Below are 20,476 nucleotides of genomic sequence, written 5' to 3' on the forward strand. Positions count from 1 at the left end.
TTGTTATGTTTTCAAGAAAAACAGGAAATAACCCATCATGTAAATTACATTTGTACAGCTCAACCATCAATGGTACACCTTTTATTATATCATTTTATGTCATATTGGATATTGGCATAACCCTGTTACAAATATGCAGGCATCTGGAAAACTTCAAAATTAAAAACATATATATGTGAATGAATCCTTAAGAATTAAATAAAGTTGTATTTTAGCAAATTTTATTTGGTACTTTACTCTAATTACAATAAAAAGGATGCTCATCACTGCCACTGTTACATCCTTTTTTTGGTTCCTGTTTTTTTTTTGAGAGAGCCACTGTTACATCCTAATAGTCAGGCAGGGCTGGACTGGCCATCTGGCGTAAAGGGCAGATGCTCGGTGGGCCAGCCTGTTTTTGGGCTGATGCATGCAGTGCTTTTTAATTATTATTTTCCTACATTTTACCCCTATAGACTGGCCCACAATTGAGAGGGACCAGTATGTTAATCCAGTTCGAGTATAAATAGCAAACTGAAACATCATTAATAAACATCGGTCTGAACCGGGCCGGTGGGCCTAAGTGAAAATGTCAGGGCTGTTTTTTTTTTGCTAGTCCAGCCCTGCTAATAGTAAAGTATCCTGTACATCCTAGCCATGTTAGCTGCTATGCTAACTGCTCAAGACCAAACTTAGCAAAAAGATAAATAAATAAATACACCTTTTTAAAACTCCATTACAGTGGTGAACATTAAAAAATATGAAAAACTAAAATTATAATCTGAATGTAGATCTGTGAACCACACTACATTAATGCTTGATTTAAAAAAAAAACAAAAAACATGTCATCCTTGCACTGAACCACCTGAGATCTTTATCTCTCTCGTTATACGCACAGCATTCTGGGTGGGCCGAGACCTCGGGCTGATGACCCCGAATGTACCAGCACTTCAGTGTGGCGGAGGCTGCGAGGCATGGTCGCTCCAGTGAAGGAGAAAGCAAACAGAGAGAGGCCATCAGGGAGAGCAAACAAAGATTTTTGTCGGGGGCCTGGAAAACCAAACTTGGGACTGAACAGATTGAATGAGAAGAGCTTGAGAAAACAAAACCTCTTTAGTGACATTTAGTCATCAAGAGTCGTCCACACGGTGCCTCCAAATAGCAGAACAAACATTTCGAGACATACCCCAACCTTTAGCCATTAAAAACAAAAACAAAACAAATATTTTCTGTAAGGCTTTCTTTGAAGTCAGGTTCTTGAATGTCATACAAGTATAACAAGTGAACAACGATTAGGATTTTTTTTTTCAAAGTGTAAAGTTTAAAACTCCAAGCAAAGAATGGACCCATGTATCCCCTATTTAAATTCTAAATCCAACATTTGATTCTTTACTCTCCCTATCCCATACACGTCATTTGCAACTTTAGAAGTTCTGCTGTATAATGATATTGTCAGGTCCCAGCGTTCATCGTTGTATCAATTATCAACACGTAGTGTTTGCTGGTTGCGTCATTTCCAAATCCCGCACACACGCTGGTCCAAAGTACAGTACTGTAGCCGCGCTTGCAGTGACACATAGCAAAGAAAGACGCAAGCCACAGTTTGCACATGACGTTCAATATTAACTTGCAATCACTCCATTGTTCACCATTTACACACACACACACACACGCCAAAGGTCCTGGGCTGGACACAAAAATGGCAGAAAGCACAACTTTTCTAGGAGGTGGAGATCTTTTTTTTTTTTTTAAAGAGACGTTGTGTATTATTTACTGCAATCTAGAGGTGAACTAATAAAATGCAATGACTTTGAAGCGCGCGCATTACAGCGCCTCAGAGAGACCGCACTTAGCAACTAGCTAGCTAGGCTACAACCAATTACCACCAATTATTATTTGGAGTGAGCGAGCAGGAGCTAGCGTGAGCGATGTGTAAGAGTGAATAGCAAGAAAGACAATTCTTTTTTTCTGGTATATTAATTTTTGGTCTGAACACCCTCCTCCAAACTTAGTTTAAAAGTAGACAAGATGAATGCCATAGCGCTAAGAACTTGCTAGAGTGGCTAACAAGAGTGGCTCGCGGCACAAGCTAGCAAAAGCTAGCAAGAGCAAAGCAGAGGGAGACAACCCTGCCCATAGAGAGCTTGATTGACAGCTTTAAGTCAGGCACTTCCTTGAACTGTTAAAAATGTGAAGGCTTAATTGTGAGCTATTTGGTTTTCACCGTTCAATTCAAAGTGTATATCTTTATGTGCATTGACGTGCCCAAGACTAAATAGAAAATCATTGACTTTGACACGGGATTTGACCCACTTTTTTTTTTTTTTTTTTAAATTGCTCCATCCTGGCGCTGCACCTCATCACTTACTGTAAAGGCAGTAGCGAGGCTGCTGCTAAAGGAGACACACGCTTATTTGAACAATTCTTTTCAAGTTCCTTACTACAATATTTTCACAAAGAGGCGAACGCCACGCACTAACACCGCCTAATACCATCTAATACCGGCTATACATCTGCAATATTTTCCATCATAAGGTTTCGTTTTAACACAGAAAGCCTCCTGAGACAACGAGTGGATGTTTCCCAGCTGCATCATAGCAGAATGAGGACAGCCAGCGTGGGGGGAGAGACAGCGTCTGGGCTTGATCTCGACTCTCCTCCACACACACATGCAAAAAAACTGTTGATCCAAGGATCACACGGGCCAAAAAATCCTGCTGCTTTCCCAACTCCTGATGATATTTTCATATATTTCCTCCCTCTTAAGCTGCGCTCAGTGTGTCAGGCCTGCAGCCAGACAGGCGGGAACTCGGCGGGAGATATCCCCTTACACATGAGGAGAGCCGGCCGGGGCCAGCAACAAGAAGCAAGGAGGTGCACGGGCCCGCATGGAGGTGAAGTACAAGGCCTAATAGGAAAGACAGTTTGAATGCAGAGTGCTATATTATGACACATTTTCAAAGCGCAGTCTTAGTCTTCTATGGGTGGAGTTTTCTTTCTTTTGTTATTTTTGCTTGACTAGTGCAGATTGAATGGAGCATTTTGCGCCATTGTGCTAAAGTGGAAGTCAACCTTAAACATTTCTTGACAATAATATGCTATATGCGACCTCACTAGTCTAAACATGACATTCCGATTAATATTACATTTATGGAATATGAGTTATGCAGCAAAATCCAGCTGTTTTTATCCATCTCAGGGGGCGGCCATTTTGCCACTTGCTGTCGACTGAAGATGACATCACACTTGCTTATAAGTTCAAATGCCCTTTTACCTTAACCCTGAAATAGCATAAACTGTGTGTAATCATCCACTGTGGATTTTAATTTGGGAAAGTACAGAGAGAGTACCAGTGGGAGGCAAAGAAGAATGTAAAAGCATGTGGAAATGATGTGTTTTAGGGCCAAAAATTGTAACTGCATGTGTAAATCTGTTGGTTAAATTTACCACAACTGAGAATTTTTGCACAACCGTGTTTAACAGACCCATACTGAAATAATAATACCTGACCATTATGTTCATAAAGTCAGAATGTTTTTGATGAAGCCCCTTTGTCTTAGACATGACAGCTCATTTGTTTCCCACCCCAAATCTCGATTGCCCTTTTATACAAAGAAGTTATTGGCTTCAAAATGGAGGCGGATGTTTATGGCCATGCTGTAAAAAAAAACAAAAAAAACATTGCATCCATACAAAACAGGGCAGCACGTTGTGCTAACTCTTTCCGAATCAAGCAAAAGCAATTCAGATTTGACTGTAAGGTTGACTGACTTAAATTTCAGATATTTATCCCAAACACTACCCAGATATTTTATTTAGTTTACCTCAAGAATTTGTTCAAAGTTCTGTTTGAAGCTCTCTTACTGATGCGTTTAACTCTTTGACTGCCAAAAACGTTAAATAACGTTTAGTAAAATCCTATGGAGGAGTGCCAAAGACGTTAAAATACGTTTTTTTTCTTTCAAAACAGAGGTGGAACTAACCATTTTCTATTGTTGATTACTCAAAAACGGAATAAGGTAGAAACAAACTTTTTTTTCTGATGAAAGATGAGAGTCCAATCTTTCATTTGGTAGTATGTGTGTTTCCATAGTCCAAACACATAATTTTGCCTTGAAAGATCAGTCAAAAATGCTTAAATTGGCTGGCACCCACAGCATCCCTTTTCTGAAAACGTCTGGCAGTCAAAGAGTTAAACTTAGATGGGATTATTCAGGCCATTGTGAGACATTGTGTAAGGCCTCCGTTAACTGCTGCCCAGCCAGTGTAGATGTTTTTTTTCTGACATATGCATTACAGTGTCATCCGCATAGAGCTGGCAGTTAACACCCCTGCAACCTCAATTATGTACGTTGTGAACATTTAGGGTACCCAAAATGGAACCTTGAGGCACTCCTAGGTTTTAAATTGCTGCAATTATTTCATAAAAATGTGTGAAAGGCATTCTTTGGGTCTAAAAACACAGCACGCACTACATTACCTTTATCCAATCAATGTTTATATTTTATAGAGTATATAAAATAGATCACTTTTAAATAAGCTCAACAAAGAAAGACAAAAACCCAAGAAGTGATGAAAGTGGTGCCCCAACTCTTTATTGGAAGGTGATCAATGTTTCATCCACTGGCCATGTTTGGTATGTTAAATTGAATGAGAGCATTCCTGCAGGCTAACAGTGTCTCATGCAAAACGGAACAGTAGATTTACCCAAACAAACAAGGCACATGCACAAATAAAACTCCCATTCCATCTCAACTTAACTGCAATCATGTGGCGGAGGGTTGATTTTCTTTTATTGCGTATCGTGGGAACAATTACAGTGTCTTGAAACCAATTTAATAAAGCTACATACCAAAGTGAAATTGATCAGAAATGCTTCTACTATTACAGTAAATAATGCATTTGATGAGTCATATTGCGTTTATTGTCTTGTATGCGATGCTACGAAATGGGTGGTATCCCGTGCGAGCCCTGGATAATTACTGCAGTGCAAAAAAATGCTTGTAGATGCCAGAAAAAAAACACCTTGCTCTGATGGAGCTGATAAGAGTGAGAGAGAGAAGGAGGTATGCGATGATAAATGGCACCCTTGGGTGATACGCAGCTGGATCGCGCGTTGCATTCAGGAAGCTTCAAGTGGGAAATCTGATGATAAAATTAACGGCTACAATTCGTGTCAGCTCAAATAAAACACCCAAGTGATTTGTCAGAGTGATCGGGAAAACAGAAAGTTGGAAGTTCATCAAAGATGGTTCTTGGAAAGCTTTTTGTCAGTTATGAAGTGGCACTAAAGTCAACTTTTTATTGCTTTCAAGACATGTTTGATAATAAATCCACAGTCAGGAACAGGGAACAGAAGTATTTAGATAATGACAGTGCAGCGGAAAAAAATGGCCTTTATACTACATCCACACAATTGGCCTTAGTATAAAACACTCAACATCTGATCGGAATGTAGACTTTGAAGTTCAAGATGTTTCCATTTTCGGGGACTGGAGTAACTTTGAAAAAAAAAAGTGACATCATCTCGTAATACTTGAGTCAGAGGACATCGCCAATTTCATGAGCTGTTCCTTTCTTTCTTCTTCTGTTTTTTCTTCCCATCATTCTGATACCAGTTCAGAGATTCTGACTCCAGTACAGACTGATATTCATGTTGTTGAATTTTATCAATGGTTTGTACCATGCTTAAATCCTCACACACTCATTAAATTCATGAAGGCATCCCTTGAATATTGTTTTTTTTTTTTACAATGGTATGACAACCTTTCCCAGAATATTTATAGATAATTTAGATGTTGTGAAGGGAAGCATTGTCAACCAAATCAAATCAAATCTGAAATTAAAAATATGAAAACTTTCTAAAGGCAAGTTGACTGAATATTTACAAAAGTCAGGGACCCAATCTCAACCCAATAGAGTATGCTTGTTTTCACTTGCCGATGACAAAAAGTCAGCAAAATTCACAAACAGTGGCTACTCACAATTCTATTAAGATTAAGATTCACTGATTTTTACACCCACCTAAGTGGGGGCAAAATTCATTCTCTAAATTTGACCCATCCCCTGAGGGAGCGGTGAGCAGCAGCAGCGGCCGCGCTCAGGAATCATATGCTGATCTAACCCCCGAATTCCAACCCTTAATGCTGAGTGTCAGGCAGGGAGGCAAATGGGTCTTTGGTATGACCCAGCTAGGGATTGAACCCACGATCTCCCAGTCTCAGGGCGGACACTCAACCACTAGGCCACTGAGCTACAAATTTGTCCAAATACGTTTGACCCTAAAAAATGGTGGTATCAGGTATAAAATGGCTCATTTTATTGTAAAATGTCTAAAAGCTTAACACATACACTTCTTGTTTTTGTTTCAAATCCATTGAGGTGCATAAAAGCAACCACATAAAAACACTGTCATTGTCCAAATACTCCTGGACATACTGTTTATTTCTGTGTAATTAGAAGTAATACAAACACTCATATTTAAATACCCTCATTATGTACGTAGTTGTTATGGCTTCCGTACTTTTGACCTCAGCAGTAATGAGAACGGTGAAAAATGGGGGTGGGGTGGGGGGGAGTGATATCACATCAAAGCACTCATTTCTAATGATATGTTATGTATTTTCAAGGCTGAAGGTTTTGATGATGTGTTATCTAATGAAAACTTCTCACAAGCAAATTTTTATGTTAATTCAACTCATTTGTAAACCGAGCAACCCCTGCAATGTACTGTAACATGATCTTGGAGAATCAGTTTTACTGATAACGTGAAGAAATCTCTTTCTGGGTGTTTGCAGCGCTGCCAAAGAAAACAAAAATAGAGCTAGCCCACAATAACCCCAGAGGTCAGAGGTCACAGGGGGTGCCTCTCTGTTACATTTGGTGCAAAAGCCTAAAACAAAGTTCAAGATATGATGCCCCCTTGGGTGCCTAACTTGAGTTGAGTATGATGCTGGGTCGCCTCTCTGTTCTCTTCTGCCGCTTCCATTTGTTGATCGTCAGAACGCAGAACCGCAACGTTTTCATCCAGACTCGCTCTTCTTAAAGTCTTTGCTGAATTTGAACACAAAAGAGGACCCCTGCGAAGAAAGGAATTATGTTATTTAAATAAAACAAAACGAAAATTCAGAATTTGTTTTTGCCTTAGATAAAAGGTAATATTACGACGGCGTATTAGGGCCACGTATAAAAATAATAATAAAAATTTTTTTTTTTTTTTAGAGGCGAGGTAATATTCAGATAATTTTTTTTCGAGAATAAGCTCTAAATTTGCGACATTACAAAGTCGCAAATTTGTGAGAAAAAAAACTCAGAAACTTGCGACTATACCGATAATTAATATATTGAAATGAGTGCACAAATGATAGTACATCCTAATTAATTTTATATCTCAATTACGGTATACTTCTGCAGAATGATACCATTCTGACACTGTCAATCAATACCGACCACTCTCATCTTTGTAAAGATGGAATGTTTGACTTTCAACTCTTTGTAGTGTATGACAGCTCACTCAATTACACCGAGGAACACATTTTTTTTTGTTGAGTTAGGTTTGACAGCTGTTTTTGAATCATTTTTGTGCACGGTATCCAAAAAGTGCTGAGAAGTTTTTGAGCTGTAGGATCCTCATTTTCTAACAAAAAATAAATAAAAATATAAAAATATTAAATCAAATTAATACATTAAATTAAATAATTATTAACTAAATGATTATCTATTATATTATTCACATAAATTTTTTTGAAATACATTTGTATGTATTGTATGTAAATTGAATAGCTACCAAGCATTGACAACTTAAAAATATATATAATAAAAATATTAAATCAAATTATTACATTAAATTAAATAATTATTAACTAAATGATTATCTATTATATTATTCACATTAAAAAAACTGAAATAAATGTATATTTATTGTATGTAAATTGCATTGACAACTTAAAAAAAAAAAAAAAAAAAAGCATAAAGTGAAATAGAATTTACAACGATATGACCATGGTTGCAAATTTAAGAGCCAGCACTAATCCTCATAATTCCCACTATTATAGCTTTCCTCTCTGTTTGCAAATATTGATCGTACTGACCTAATGGGAGCTGCACATGCCTCTCAATTATGACTTAACAAACAAGTCACCACATAGCTGTAGATGAGTCCAATCATATAATCAGCTCTTCTTACTACAGTCTTACTACAGCTAATCAGTGCAATTTTTCTTACCTGGGGGGTGATCTGTGGAGAAAAAAACTTGACATGCCAGTAAAAAAAAAAAAAAAAAGACTGCAATTTTGGACTCGACATGCCAAGCTTAGTTTTAATCAGCACAACAAATCTAACTCAACAGATTTTTAAAAACGGTTCCCCAGTGTTGGCCACTGAGTGTCTATCAACAGAAAATTGGTCACTTTAGTGTATGAGCAGAAGTGGTGGGAAAAGTGCAACAAGGAGATTGAGAGGGGAGAAAAGGATGCATGACAATTTCATCACTTCAGTTTTCCGCATTTCAACTGCTATATATTGAACTTCCTTATAGAAATATAGGCACATTTATACAGTATGTTCAAGCTATTTAATACAACAGCCGTCTTCTTCTTACTATCGCTGATGTAGAGTTAACCTTTTTGGTAAACACGAATTGAATTATAATTGAAATTCAGCGTGATGAAAGTATTCCTGCAGCACCAAGAGTGGTCGAGAGAGGTAGAGACAGTCACACACTCATGACACTAAACACTAGCACACAACCAAGGTGTCACTTCTTACTTACACAGATACCACTGCACTCATTCACTGCAGACCTTACTTCTTCTTCCCGCCTAATGACATATTTTCAGTTTTTTTCTTCTGTGCCTCATTGAACAAAAGACATACCTTTATGTTAGCAAGCGGCTTTGGATGGGGGCGGTGCGCATGCATGCATGTGTGACCGTGTGCACCTCATACAGTACAGACGTGAGCTGACTATTGGAGAGTTGGTGGCCCCCGGCATGAAACATTTTGAATGCATAAAATTGGAACTTGACTTGAGCACAAGTTTTCAAAGTGTGTGGAAGTGAGACATGAAACGGTGAACCTTCACCTACTTGTGGTTCGCTATTCACAAATTCATGTGATTTTTTTTTTCATATGGAACGTATCCTCGGGTCTTTCAAATCATCTGTAATGCTCGAATATGCCACAAGATGGCGTTTGGTGTGTGTGCCTTGGCAGTACAATACAGTACAAACAACAGAAATAAGTGACGTAGTAATAGCTGTTCTTCACAGAAGATAATATTAAATAGATCAATAAAATAAAAATAATCTAATAACTCAATATAAAAACTCAGCTACTCTTAAGTATTTTTCAGTATTTGATCTTTTATGTTTCATTTTCATATCAACTGACAACATTTCTCTGCTCTGTGCTTGCTAGCGCACTAAAAATTACATTTTATTTACGTTTTTTTTCAATTAATTTATTTTATAGAGCAGGAAAAAATTATACTATGGCGAACCTTCACCTACTTGTGGTTCGCTATTCACAAATTCATGTGACTTTTTTTTTCATATGGAACGTATCCTCAGGTCTTTCAAATCATCTGTAATGCTCGAATATGCCACAAGATGGCGTTTGGTGTGTGTGCCTTGGCAGTACAATACAGTACAAACAACAGAATTGCGTGACGACGGTCAAAATTTCTCTGCAGTAATATTAGCTGTTCTTCGCAGAGGATAATAATATTAAATAGATCAATAAAATAAAAACAATATAATAACTCAGCTACTCTTAAGTTGTTATATTTTTCAGTATTTGATCTTTTATGTTTCATTTTCATATCAACTGACAAAATTTCTCTGCCCTGTGCTTGCTAGCGCACTGAAAATGACATTTTATTTATGTTTTTTAATGAATTTATTTTATAGAGCAAAAAAAAAATTAGACTATGGGAAATTGCCGCAAATGAACTATAAACGTCTTTCCAAGGACCCCCCCACAGCTGCCCAACAAGGTGCCTGAAGCAAAATACAATAACTTGAACACCAAACATTAATAGTGAATGATGACCCACCCTATCTGCATTGTACTGCCGAGGATATTTCAGTCTTATATCTTCATCACTAACTCAGAAAGGCTTGTTGTAAATGTTCATACTCAACTACAGAAATGTGACAAAGGTCATCACTGTTCAAAATGGCTCATCTTTGAGACACCGACTCTACCACATGCACGGCAGATAAAATAGGTTCTACCTCTGTCATGGCGTCGTCAATCTGTTTCAGCTCCTCGTAGTGGTCTCGGGAGTCCCTCAGGGGTTGAACCATGATCTCCTCAATTTGAGGGAAAAGCTGTTTGAGGAGACAACAGTTTGAGGCTTGTCAACATGTTGACACGGGCACGGCACGTGCAGGCGAGCTTACCTTCATGACGGTTTCAAACATGGGGATGAGGACAAATTTGATGAAGCCGATCTGAGCGGTGGGTTTGGTAACTTTGTCTCTGTCCATGAAGGGGGCCACCGGGAGGCCCTCTGATTTCTCACGATCACTCTGTCAGGCACAGATGTTGATGCATGATCAGATTAGAGTCCTGAAGTAAAGTTTTGTGTGTTGTATTTGTGCACAACACTTTTGTATTTGCTCTTGAATAATTACTTGTGTAAAAAAAAAAAATAATAAAAAAGTGTGTTGAACACTTACCTGCATGAAGTACTCTTCCAATAGGCAGTCCACCCACGGCTCGGCCACCTCAGTGGGCCTCACCTCATTGGAAATGTCACAGCATTTGATCAATACCATCTTGAGCTGAAAACACAACAAAAGTTCGTTAATAACGGGCATCGTTCTACAAAAAGGAGCTGCTTGTGCTGAAAAGTGCTGACGTGATGATGTACGCACACATGTCACATGCTCCTCATTGGTGAAGTCGAAGCTGTCCACTTTCTGCTTGAATGAGTCCAGTATCTCGCCATGTCTGGCCATGTCAGTGGCCAGGATGAGGGTGATAATGGCCTGCAGCCAAAAAGAGCAAAGTCAGCTTCTGTTCAGGTTGGCTTGAAAAGTGCATAGTAGGTGTTGGTCATGTGATGAGTTACTCCTTTCTGAGATCCAGTTCAAATGCCATACCTCAGAAATTGCCTTTGTAAAGATATCAATGCTCACATCGCAATGACGCATTTGTAGTAATAATAATCGGGCACAATATGAATCTAATGATCATTTACGGATTGTGTCTAATGAAGTTTTTGGTGAGCACATTTGCAGGTTTCAATGGCCAATTAGGGTAACCTAGTGAGGAAAAAAAAAAAAAGACAAGATTTTTAGTCATCGTGATGAGATTTAAAGTTAACGTGGCGAGATTTAAAATCGTCATGAGTCACGACGGGGTTTAAAGTTATCATGACGAAATTTGGTTAGCGTGACAAGATTTGAAGTCAGAATGATGTGATTTAAAGTCATCATGATGAGATTTTAAATAATCCTGTCGATGTTGATTAGGACGACATATTAGGGTGACCTTATAACGAGAAAAAAAAAAGACAAGATTTAAAGTCATTTGTCATTGAAGTTAACGTGGCGAGATTTGAAGTCATCATGACGGCATTTAAAGTTGTCATGACTAGATTTAGTCATCGTGACAAGAGTTAAAGCAGTCTTCATGATGAGATTTAAAGTTACCACGATGAGATTTAAAGTCATCATTTAAAGTAATCAGTTGATGCAAAGTCATAGTGATGAGATTCGGAGTCGTCATAATGAAATGTTAAATTATCGTGAAGTCATGACGAGATTCAAAGTTGTCCGGACAATATTTAAAGTCATCATGACAAGATTTAAAGTTGTCTGGATAAGATTTAAAGTCATCATGACAAGATTTAAAGTTATTCGTCATGATGGGATTTAAAGTTAACGTGGAGAGATTTGAAGTCATCACGACGACATTTAAAGTCATCATTTAAAGTAACCACGGCAAGATAAAAAGTCATAGTGATGAGATTCAAAGTCGTTATAATGAAATGTAAAGTTATCGTGATGAGATTTAAAGTCATGACGAGATTCAAAGTTGTCCGGACAAGATTTAAAGTCATCATGACGAGACTTTGATGACTGCAACGACGGGTTGACTTTAACGCTGTCACGCAAGTCGTACTTCAGGATTCTCTCTGACTAAATCTCGTCATGAGGAATTCAAATTTCATCTTATTTTCGTTCTCGTTTAAGCGACCCTAATACACCTCCGTAGTAGGCCTACTCACCTGTCGAATCTGTTTAAATGCTTCGGGATCCACATTTGCGAAGATGTTGCACTCGGGAAGGGAAATGATCTGGAAGGCCACCGCACAGTGATGGTTCTCCAGTGGTGAGATGTCGTTGTAGCGCACCGCTAACTCCGTGCGCGCGTTGATTTGATACCTGATAGGCGCACGACATGGATGGATGCTTTTAGAATGGTGATAAAAAAAATTCTCCAAACTATGAAAACTGAGAGCAAAACAACGCGATGACAATCTCAGGATCAGCGTGTTTTCTTATGTGGAAGCTCCCTGTGGTGAAATAGTTGCACAGTTCAGCGACATCGGGTCAAAGTCATCTCCAGTGCTTTATCAGCCTAAAGGGAGAATCTTACGTGTTGTTGTATCCAGGGTGGTCCAGGTCGTGACACACCGCAGCTGTCATTAGAATGCCCATATCAGTGAGAGTCAGCTTTTCCTACACAACAACAGTGAGAGTTTACAATTCGGAGGGTCCAAATAGGTCAGGGTTCCAGAAAAATTGGTAGCCTTACCTGCAGGTTGCAGAGGTGAATCATGCCGTACATCATCTGGCTAACGCAGAAGCAGTGACGGAAGTTGTGGAAAGGGTTGCTGCGGTAGTTCTCCTGGATGGCCAACTGCGGGATTTGAAAGGATTTGTCGAAGTATTTGGAACAAGAAATACTCTGGTTTCATAGATCAATTTGAATCACGCAGGCATATTTTTAAGTAGCATTTTCCCCATTCTTAGCATTGAAGCAAGCATTTTTTAGGGAGTGAAGCAGTGTTCACTATTGCACGGTTGTTCAATTCTCGATTGTTTTAACCACTGGTTAACACTAAGTTCTTAATCTGCAATTGGCTAACTGACCGTTAAACATGCGTTGTTTAAACATAGTTAAAGTGATGTTGTTAGTTAACGGCACTGTCGCGTCAAAGATGTGGCTAAGGTCAGTGGTTTTGGCTAACCAATGCTAACCAGATTAGCATCAATAAATCCCACATTTCCTCATTTTGTTTACTTCTGGTTTTGCGAATAAAATGGCTAGGCAAACAATCCTGACCACTTCTAGGGGAAAACACCCCAGATATTCTTTACAGGCATGATTTTGCGTGCGCTTCACATGGCTGTAATATGATTATGTCGATGCAAAGCTTTCTGGATAAATTCATGAGCTAATTCTTTTGGCTTGTTTTGTCTATTTGACATCTATATTATTATATCTAATTCAATGAAAGTTTAGACTGTTATGACAGAGAAAATATAGAGATTTTCATACAGACACGTTTACCTACAGTATTTCCAATATTTGTTTTTGACTCCATTTTTGTACGATTCTTAGTCATGTCTTATAAATTGTAGAAATCTATGAAATGTGTTATTTTTCTCAATTTTACAAAAGAACAACAGGGCACTTGGTGTGTTCTTACTCCTTACCAGCCAGCGTTTGAGTGTGATGGGGTTCATGTTAAACTCTTTCACCAGACCCAAGTCATGGTACATGTACTCCAAACAGCTCAGCATCTGAAAACCGTCAATTAAAAATCATAAAAGGTATCTTCTAGATGAAATGGATTTGTATACTGGGCTTTATACCTCATTGTGCTCCCAGTGCCAGACATCAAATGTTGGCTTCTTCAGTGCCTCGACAGTCTCCTGAGACAGTGTATACTATAGAGGACAAATATATAAAAAGAAGCATTGAGAATTGACACTCGCGAATGTACCGTGTCCCATCAAACACACCTTTGGGTAATTGGGGACATCTCGTCTCGGAGTGACCTTCTTCCCGTCGTCGAAATTGTATTTGCACGGGCAATTTATCCTAAAGCAAGAAAGAAAGCGCAAAATATTTTAGTTCACGTACACAAAATGGGAATGAGATCCGACACAGGAACTGAAATTATGGAAGTGGTTTGGCTCATGATTTTTGTTAAAGTTCATTCCCAAATGTGTTTTATGGCACCAAACTCGTGCAACCAGGAATTTGTAGCACTCGGATCCTTACGTGGTTTGCATAACGTTAGTCAATAATGTGATGAGATGGTAAATAGTATATTTCTTGCGCAACAGCAATTTGTTGCCAGACAAATAAACGCCTCCCTCAAATACTCCACATCCACAGTAGAGAAAGTCTACACACCCCTTTTCAAATGCCATTTTTGTTTTGATTTAAAAAAAAATGAGACAAAGATAAATCATTTCAAAAGTTTTACCACCATTAAAAAGGCTTCTGACCTGTATAGCTGAAATGAAAAAAAAGAAAAAGACATTTCATTTCTTTATTTGCAACCTCCTCGGTCCTTAAGCCTCATTCTTCTGTTTACATGTTAAGCCACACCCTCCATTTTCGGTTAGTCCTGAAATTTTACTTGAAAGAAGGATAATCCTAATTTTAGTCGTTTATATACTTTATACTCTTTTAACAAAGCATCATTTGAGTAAATAAACACTTAGGTCATATGCAAAATAAGATTCAGGGAAAAGGAAGGAAGTTGTTTGACTCAATTAATTACAGTGGTGCTTAATTTGTTCCGTGAACCCACTCGGAACTCCAAACACTTGTATGCGGTATTTTTTTTTATCCCCCATTGAAATAAATGGAAATGCCATTAATGCATTCCAGCTGCCCCCAAAACCAAAATGTTTGTAATCTGTTTTTAAATAATAAAAATAGTACTTAAGAGTTGTGTTCACTGCCAACATACAGCACTTGCATCGCTCTGATTTTTGCTGGCAAATAATAATAAATATATTCATGGCACCACTGTAACTGACCCATTAGCAGATGTATGCAAGGCTTTTTGTCCATCGGGCGCCTAAACCATGTAAAACATCACAGTCACCTGCCGCCACTTCTCGATGCCATCTCATCCCGAAGCTTCCTCAAATCATTTTTACACTTCTCAATCTCCACCACCTTCAACCCCTCCACTGAAACATGAACACAACAATTCATTAAGCTGTACTCTACCGTACTCTCTTCACTTTTTGTCTTTCTTCAAATCTCCCACTTACGCTCCACTCTCTTCTCCAGCATGGCAAGCCTGTTGGTGACCTCGGTCTTGAGCTCATTGATGCGAAACGCTCTGCGAGGAAAGCGCATTGCGTCATTCGCGGCGGCACAATAAGGAAAACCGGCGCAGGAATGGCGTGTGATCGAACTTAGTCTTCAATGGGCTTGAGCAAGCGGCTTTGAAAGGCAGCGTTGTCAGGTATGTGCGTGCGCTACGTGTAAGCAGCCTGAGCGTTACATAAACAACAAAGGTGGTACCTGCTAAACTGCTCTGCCACCTGCGACAACACATTCTGAAACATGTCCTCCTTCTCTGCACACACAAGTACGTCAGAAAGTCGTCTCCTTGCTAAACATTGTTGTTGTTTTTGATGCTTGACCGGAAGCGGTAGTTTGTAGGCTTACTTACCTCCAAGTTGGCCAGTAGACAGAGGGACAACTTTGTACAATGAGCTGCACACAAAGGAGATTGTTATTACTAACAATTTGTGTTTAATCTCCGAAGAGGTGTGACATGCAAGATAGGGGTCATGAATGACCCGATTTGGTGACCCCGGGTTCTAGAAGCTACCAGAGTATTTTGGTGAAATTATTTTTCCTCAACATTGTTTTAAGACATGAATGATTTTCAAAATGTGAAAGACAATGAGAATGTAATATCATAACAGTGGATAGAAAAAGTCTACACACCGCGGTTCAATTGTCAGATTTTTAGACAGGCAATGTCAGGGAAGGCCTACTCGCGCTTTAAGCAGTGGCAGGTGTGTGCTGGCTTGCAATTAACATGAGTTTGAATGTGATTGGTGAACACCAGAAGAGGGTGCGCACATCATCTCAGTTGTTTATTTTTACTTCACTCACAAATTATTTTTTTCAATTAAGTTGAGCAGCTTCAAGTCATATGAATGGTGGGAAACCTTTTTAAATGATTAGTCTCAGCCTTATTTTTTTTTATACCACAAAAACCTTTCAATCCAATAGCTGAGTGTAGACTTTTTATGTCCTCTTGTGTATAATACGTCAATGTACTTCTATTTTCCATTTTCATGTGAATCTCAAGTCAGAGCATACCATTTATACAAAAATAAAAATCTAAATTTGCCCAAGATATATTATTATAAATATAGTCAGTCAAATACGTGATGCGACAATACTGTAGTGTACATACTTGGGCGAGTTGGTGGGCATGGTGGGATCTATCGAGACCAAGGCACCTTCTGGATTCATCATCATGATTGCTGTGTTCCTAATAGCACGCACATAGTAAGCAATCTTACAAAACCGCTCATCCATGAATCCATTATTTTGGAAATGATCCTCAGTGTTAATAATCTAAGCAGCCAGCATAAATACATAAGTACAAGGACTTAAAAAATAAATTAGCATGAGTTTATTTCTTCAGTAAAAAAAGAAAAGGAAAAAAAGGCACATAAATATAGTCATGCACTGCCCCCATGTGGTTGGGAGTTTGAAGTGCAAACCAAATATAATAATAATAATGATAATGATGATAATAATGGATGTACTTGTACTGTGTCTCATCCCTTCCTTTTAGATGACTTGCATCAGAAGAAAGCTATATTGGCACACATATAACAATTTTATCTTGCTTTTAAATACAAGTAAAAACTATCTAATGGAAATTTGACATCTAAATTTGAGTCAGTAGCACAAATGACAAAATTATGAATGTGAAGGGTCCTCGAGGGCCGTAGTCCTACAGGTTTTGGATGTTTCTCTTTTCCAACACAGCTGAAGCTTATCATTAAGCTCTGCATAAGCCTGATAACGATCCTGTTGATTGGAATCAGATGCTTTGGAGCAAGGAGGCATCCAAAACCTGCAGGACTCCGGCCCTTGAGGACCAAGCTTGGACACCCATGACATAGACCATCACAACACATCCAGCAATCCAGTATATATGTACAAAACGCTTATTCACAGAAATGTAGTATTTATTTATTTATTTATTTTTATATTAATGTAGATGGAGAAAGCAGGGGGTACCAACCTGGGGATGTTAGAAGAGGTACACAAAAGCTCCTTAATGTCACAAGGACTGCAGTGCCTGCTGAACACCACCTGAAAAGAACACACACTCAACTATATTCTTTCATCAGATTAAATGCAAACTAAAAAGTAACAAGGAGGGGAAAAAAAGCTAATCAAACCTAAAGGAATACATTGCGTCTTGTTAAGCCCTTTGATGCTATTTTGGTTAATGCAAGGCCTCACAGCACAGGGTGGGGCAGTGATTGTACATCACGCCACAGCTCAAAGCATAAAGAATAAATTCAATAGAAAGACCGCTTTGAAAAATGTTGTCCAAAGAAAAGCCCCAAAACTCCAAATGAATCGCGTGATTAAACGTCGCGAATAGCGAGAGAACCAGAAGAAAGACCAAAACAAGAAAAAGTGACGGCGATCTTGCCGTGACCTTGAAAAGGAGCAGGTGTAGCAGACAAACATTGAATCGTGGGTTCGGGCCCTTGAGCGGACATGTGTCATCAGCAGCTCGCTACTTGAAACACTCAGCAGACCGGCAAGTGTTGCGTTGAAGCTCTTTTGCCTACGCCCGCTTGCGACGATGAATAATCGGAATGGAGACAGACATTTTTGGGTTTCAGGTTTGTAAGATGGCTGCATGGCCACAATAACACATTTCTTGCTATAGTATTTGGTGAGTGCTTCCCAATAAGGCAATAGAACCATATGATTGCTCCCATGCGATCAGCAAAGAGAAGCTAAAAAAAAAGTTATTTCCCTTAAAACTGCTGGGTCAGAAATAACCCAATTTGGGTAAAAAAAATTGGACCCCACTTTGTTTTTTTTCTTCCTCTTCTTCTTCTCGTTTCGTTAAAAACAGTCCAGAACGTTGTGCCAAATTGACCCAGCAGCTTTATTATAGACGTGATGATAAGAATCAGACATTTTGTGAAATAAAACAAAATATAAGCAATTATTGTCATATGGCTGCAATTTTGCAAACTGAATCATGCTGACTGCAGACATTCAATGCAAACAACAGGATTTATTGGTAGTGAGGTTTTTTTTTTTTTTTTCCTCTGTCAGAAACACCTGCAAGGCTCAGTGCACTCTGTGGCAGGTTAATTATAGATCTGACTAAGGCGAGCAGAGTCAAATGGGAATGCTTAGAAGGTGCTTGTAATTAATTTTTTATTTATAAAAAAAATTATATTTATACCTGCATAATTACCAACATTAATATACAGTATTAAGCGTAGCAAACTACACAGATTAAGCATGAATATTGTGCTAAAATTTAGGAGGGAAAAAAAGTGCTTCAATAATGATTCGATTATGGAACACAAGTTGAATAGAATGTGTGTTGAAATATTTAAAAACAAGCAGTTCATAAGATTCAACGTAAATACATCAATCTTAAATACAAACTGAACTCTATTTAAAAAGTAAAAAAAAAAATGCATTGATCAGGATATAAATAAGTTAAAGAAGCTGCATGCATTGTTACAAGCTTCAGTCTAATATGTTTCATTCATTTCATGCCACCAAAATAGCTTCATTTAGACTGAAAGCACAATAACAAGGAATTGGGTTATTTAAAAAAAAAAAAAAATTGCACGCTCACCTTCTGCACTTTCCCATCCACATCCAAATAAATGGCCTTGGGGGCATAGGAGGAGGAGCTGGAGCCCATCTTTGACCTCCCTCTCCTCTCACGCGCCCGTGCCGATGCCGACCTGGACTGGCACTGATGGGTAAGGTTGAGAAGATGACCACAGGGAGGTTTCCTATCATACAAACAAAATAGGTGTGGGGTGGGGGGAAAGAAAAATCCAAGTTGATCAAATAGGAAGCACATACAGGTCAAATGAACTCACAATGCGAGGCGTGCAGCGGAGAGGGAAGGTAACGTCCTCGGGGTGACGACGCTGCGGCCGACTCACTTTCCAGACACGCCAAGTGTTCAAAACCGCAGCTGACGGAGCCGAAGGAGGAGTGATGGAGATGCGGTGTGCGATGTGAGGGAGCCAGAGGGCTTTGGTGTACCATCAATATAACTGGCTCTCCTGGCCGGTTGCCGGGGGACCGTTACCATGGTGAGAAATAAGACAACCCCCTGCGACCCTAGGCTGTAGTTACAGGCCTCTTGTACTTACTGAGGGGATGCTACACATTAACATGGTGGGTTTCAACGGAGCTTTGATGAAATGCTTTAACCAGCCAAGAGGTGAATTATACTCGTTTTGAGCAGAGGATTCTCATGCAACCACGAGGCAAATTATTGAGTTAGGAAAAAAATAACCCAATTATGGGTCAAACGGCAACTTGGTTCGATTTGAGCCAACTTTTTTCCCTCTCACAAAACAACTTAAAAATCGGTTAGTGTTGTGTTTTGTGGGTTATACTTTTAACCCAACTTTTTGGGTTAAAAGAAAACCCAAAAAAACACTTTAAATTGGTCTATTTTGTAGAAAACCGTACCCAAAAATGAAGGCGGTGTTGAGGGCTATAAGTCATTTGACCCAACTTTTTGGATGTGAATAACCCATGAAACAATGGGCTGTTTTAAACAACCCTAAAATTGGGTTATGTGGGTTATTCATTTAACTCAACTTTTTTGGGTCAAAAGAATAACCCATGAAACCACAAACCACAAAATTTGTCTGTTTTGTAGAAAACAATACCCCCCCCCCAAAATGGGTTGTTTTATCTGCTAGTCATTTGATCCAACTTTTTTTTTTGGAGGGGGGGGTCAAATGAATAACCCACAAAACAATGGGCTGTTTTGTTGAAAACAACACAAAAATTGGGTTGTTATGTGGACTATTCATTTAACACAACATTTTGGGTCAAAAGAGTAACCCAGAAAACCTTCTTTTTTTTTTTAACTGTCTTTTTTGTAGAAAACAAAATCCCCCCCTCCAAAATGGGTTGTTTTGTGGGCTAGTCATTTGACCCAAATTTTTGGGTCAAATGAATGAATAACACACGAAACAATTGGCTGTTTTGTTGAAAACAACCCCTAAAATTGTGTTGTTTGTGGGTTATTCATCTAACCCAACTTTATGTGGCTTATTTCTTTATTTTTTAAATGAATAATGCACAAAACCACTTAAAAATGGGCTGTTTTGTAGAAAACGTTCCTAAAAATAAAAAAAATAAAAAATGGGCTGTTTGACACAAAAAGTTGGGACAAATGAATAACCTACGAAACAAAGGAGGGTTTTGTTGAAAACAACCACAAACATTTTGTTTGTG

The 20,476-nt window shown here is 38.7% G+C and overlaps 1 protein-coding gene across 2 annotated transcripts; it reads right to left on the bottom strand.

Moving 5' to 3' along the window:
- Positions 1–4,549: 4,549 nt before the first annotated feature.
- pde9ac (phosphodiesterase 9ac) lies at positions 4,550–19,242 on the bottom strand. Of its 2 annotated transcripts, XM_077565674.1 has the most exons (20): positions 19,096–19,242; positions 18,843–19,005; positions 17,244–17,314; positions 16,401–16,478; positions 15,642–15,685; positions 15,491–15,545; positions 15,235–15,305; positions 15,063–15,150; positions 13,963–14,041; positions 13,813–13,887; positions 13,654–13,740; positions 12,749–12,853; positions 12,590–12,672; positions 12,219–12,375; positions 10,861–10,974; positions 10,663–10,767; positions 10,384–10,512; positions 10,216–10,311; positions 8,751–8,833; positions 4,550–7,058 (listed from the first exon to the last, which is right to left on the bottom strand). In XM_077565674.1, exons 2-19 carry the CDS (start codon positions 18,909–18,911, stop codon positions 8,783–8,785), a joined length of 1,557 nt encoding a protein of 518 aa, XP_077421800.1. In that variant the 5' UTR covers positions 18,912–19,005; positions 19,096–19,242; the 3' UTR covers positions 4,550–7,058; positions 8,751–8,782. The 2 variants fall into 2 exon arrangements, with proteins under 2 accessions (XP_077421800.1, XP_077421799.1); XM_077565673.1 differs by lacking the exon at positions 8,751–8,833.
- Between the last annotated feature and the right edge of the window lie 1,234 nt (positions 19,243–20,476).

The sequence above is a fragment of the Vanacampus margaritifer genome, chromosome 5 (assembly GCF_051991255.1).
Source record: "Vanacampus margaritifer isolate UIUO_Vmar chromosome 5, RoL_Vmar_1.0, whole genome shotgun sequence".
NCBI classification, from domain to species: domain Eukaryota; kingdom Metazoa; phylum Chordata; class Actinopteri; order Syngnathiformes; family Syngnathidae; genus Vanacampus; species Vanacampus margaritifer.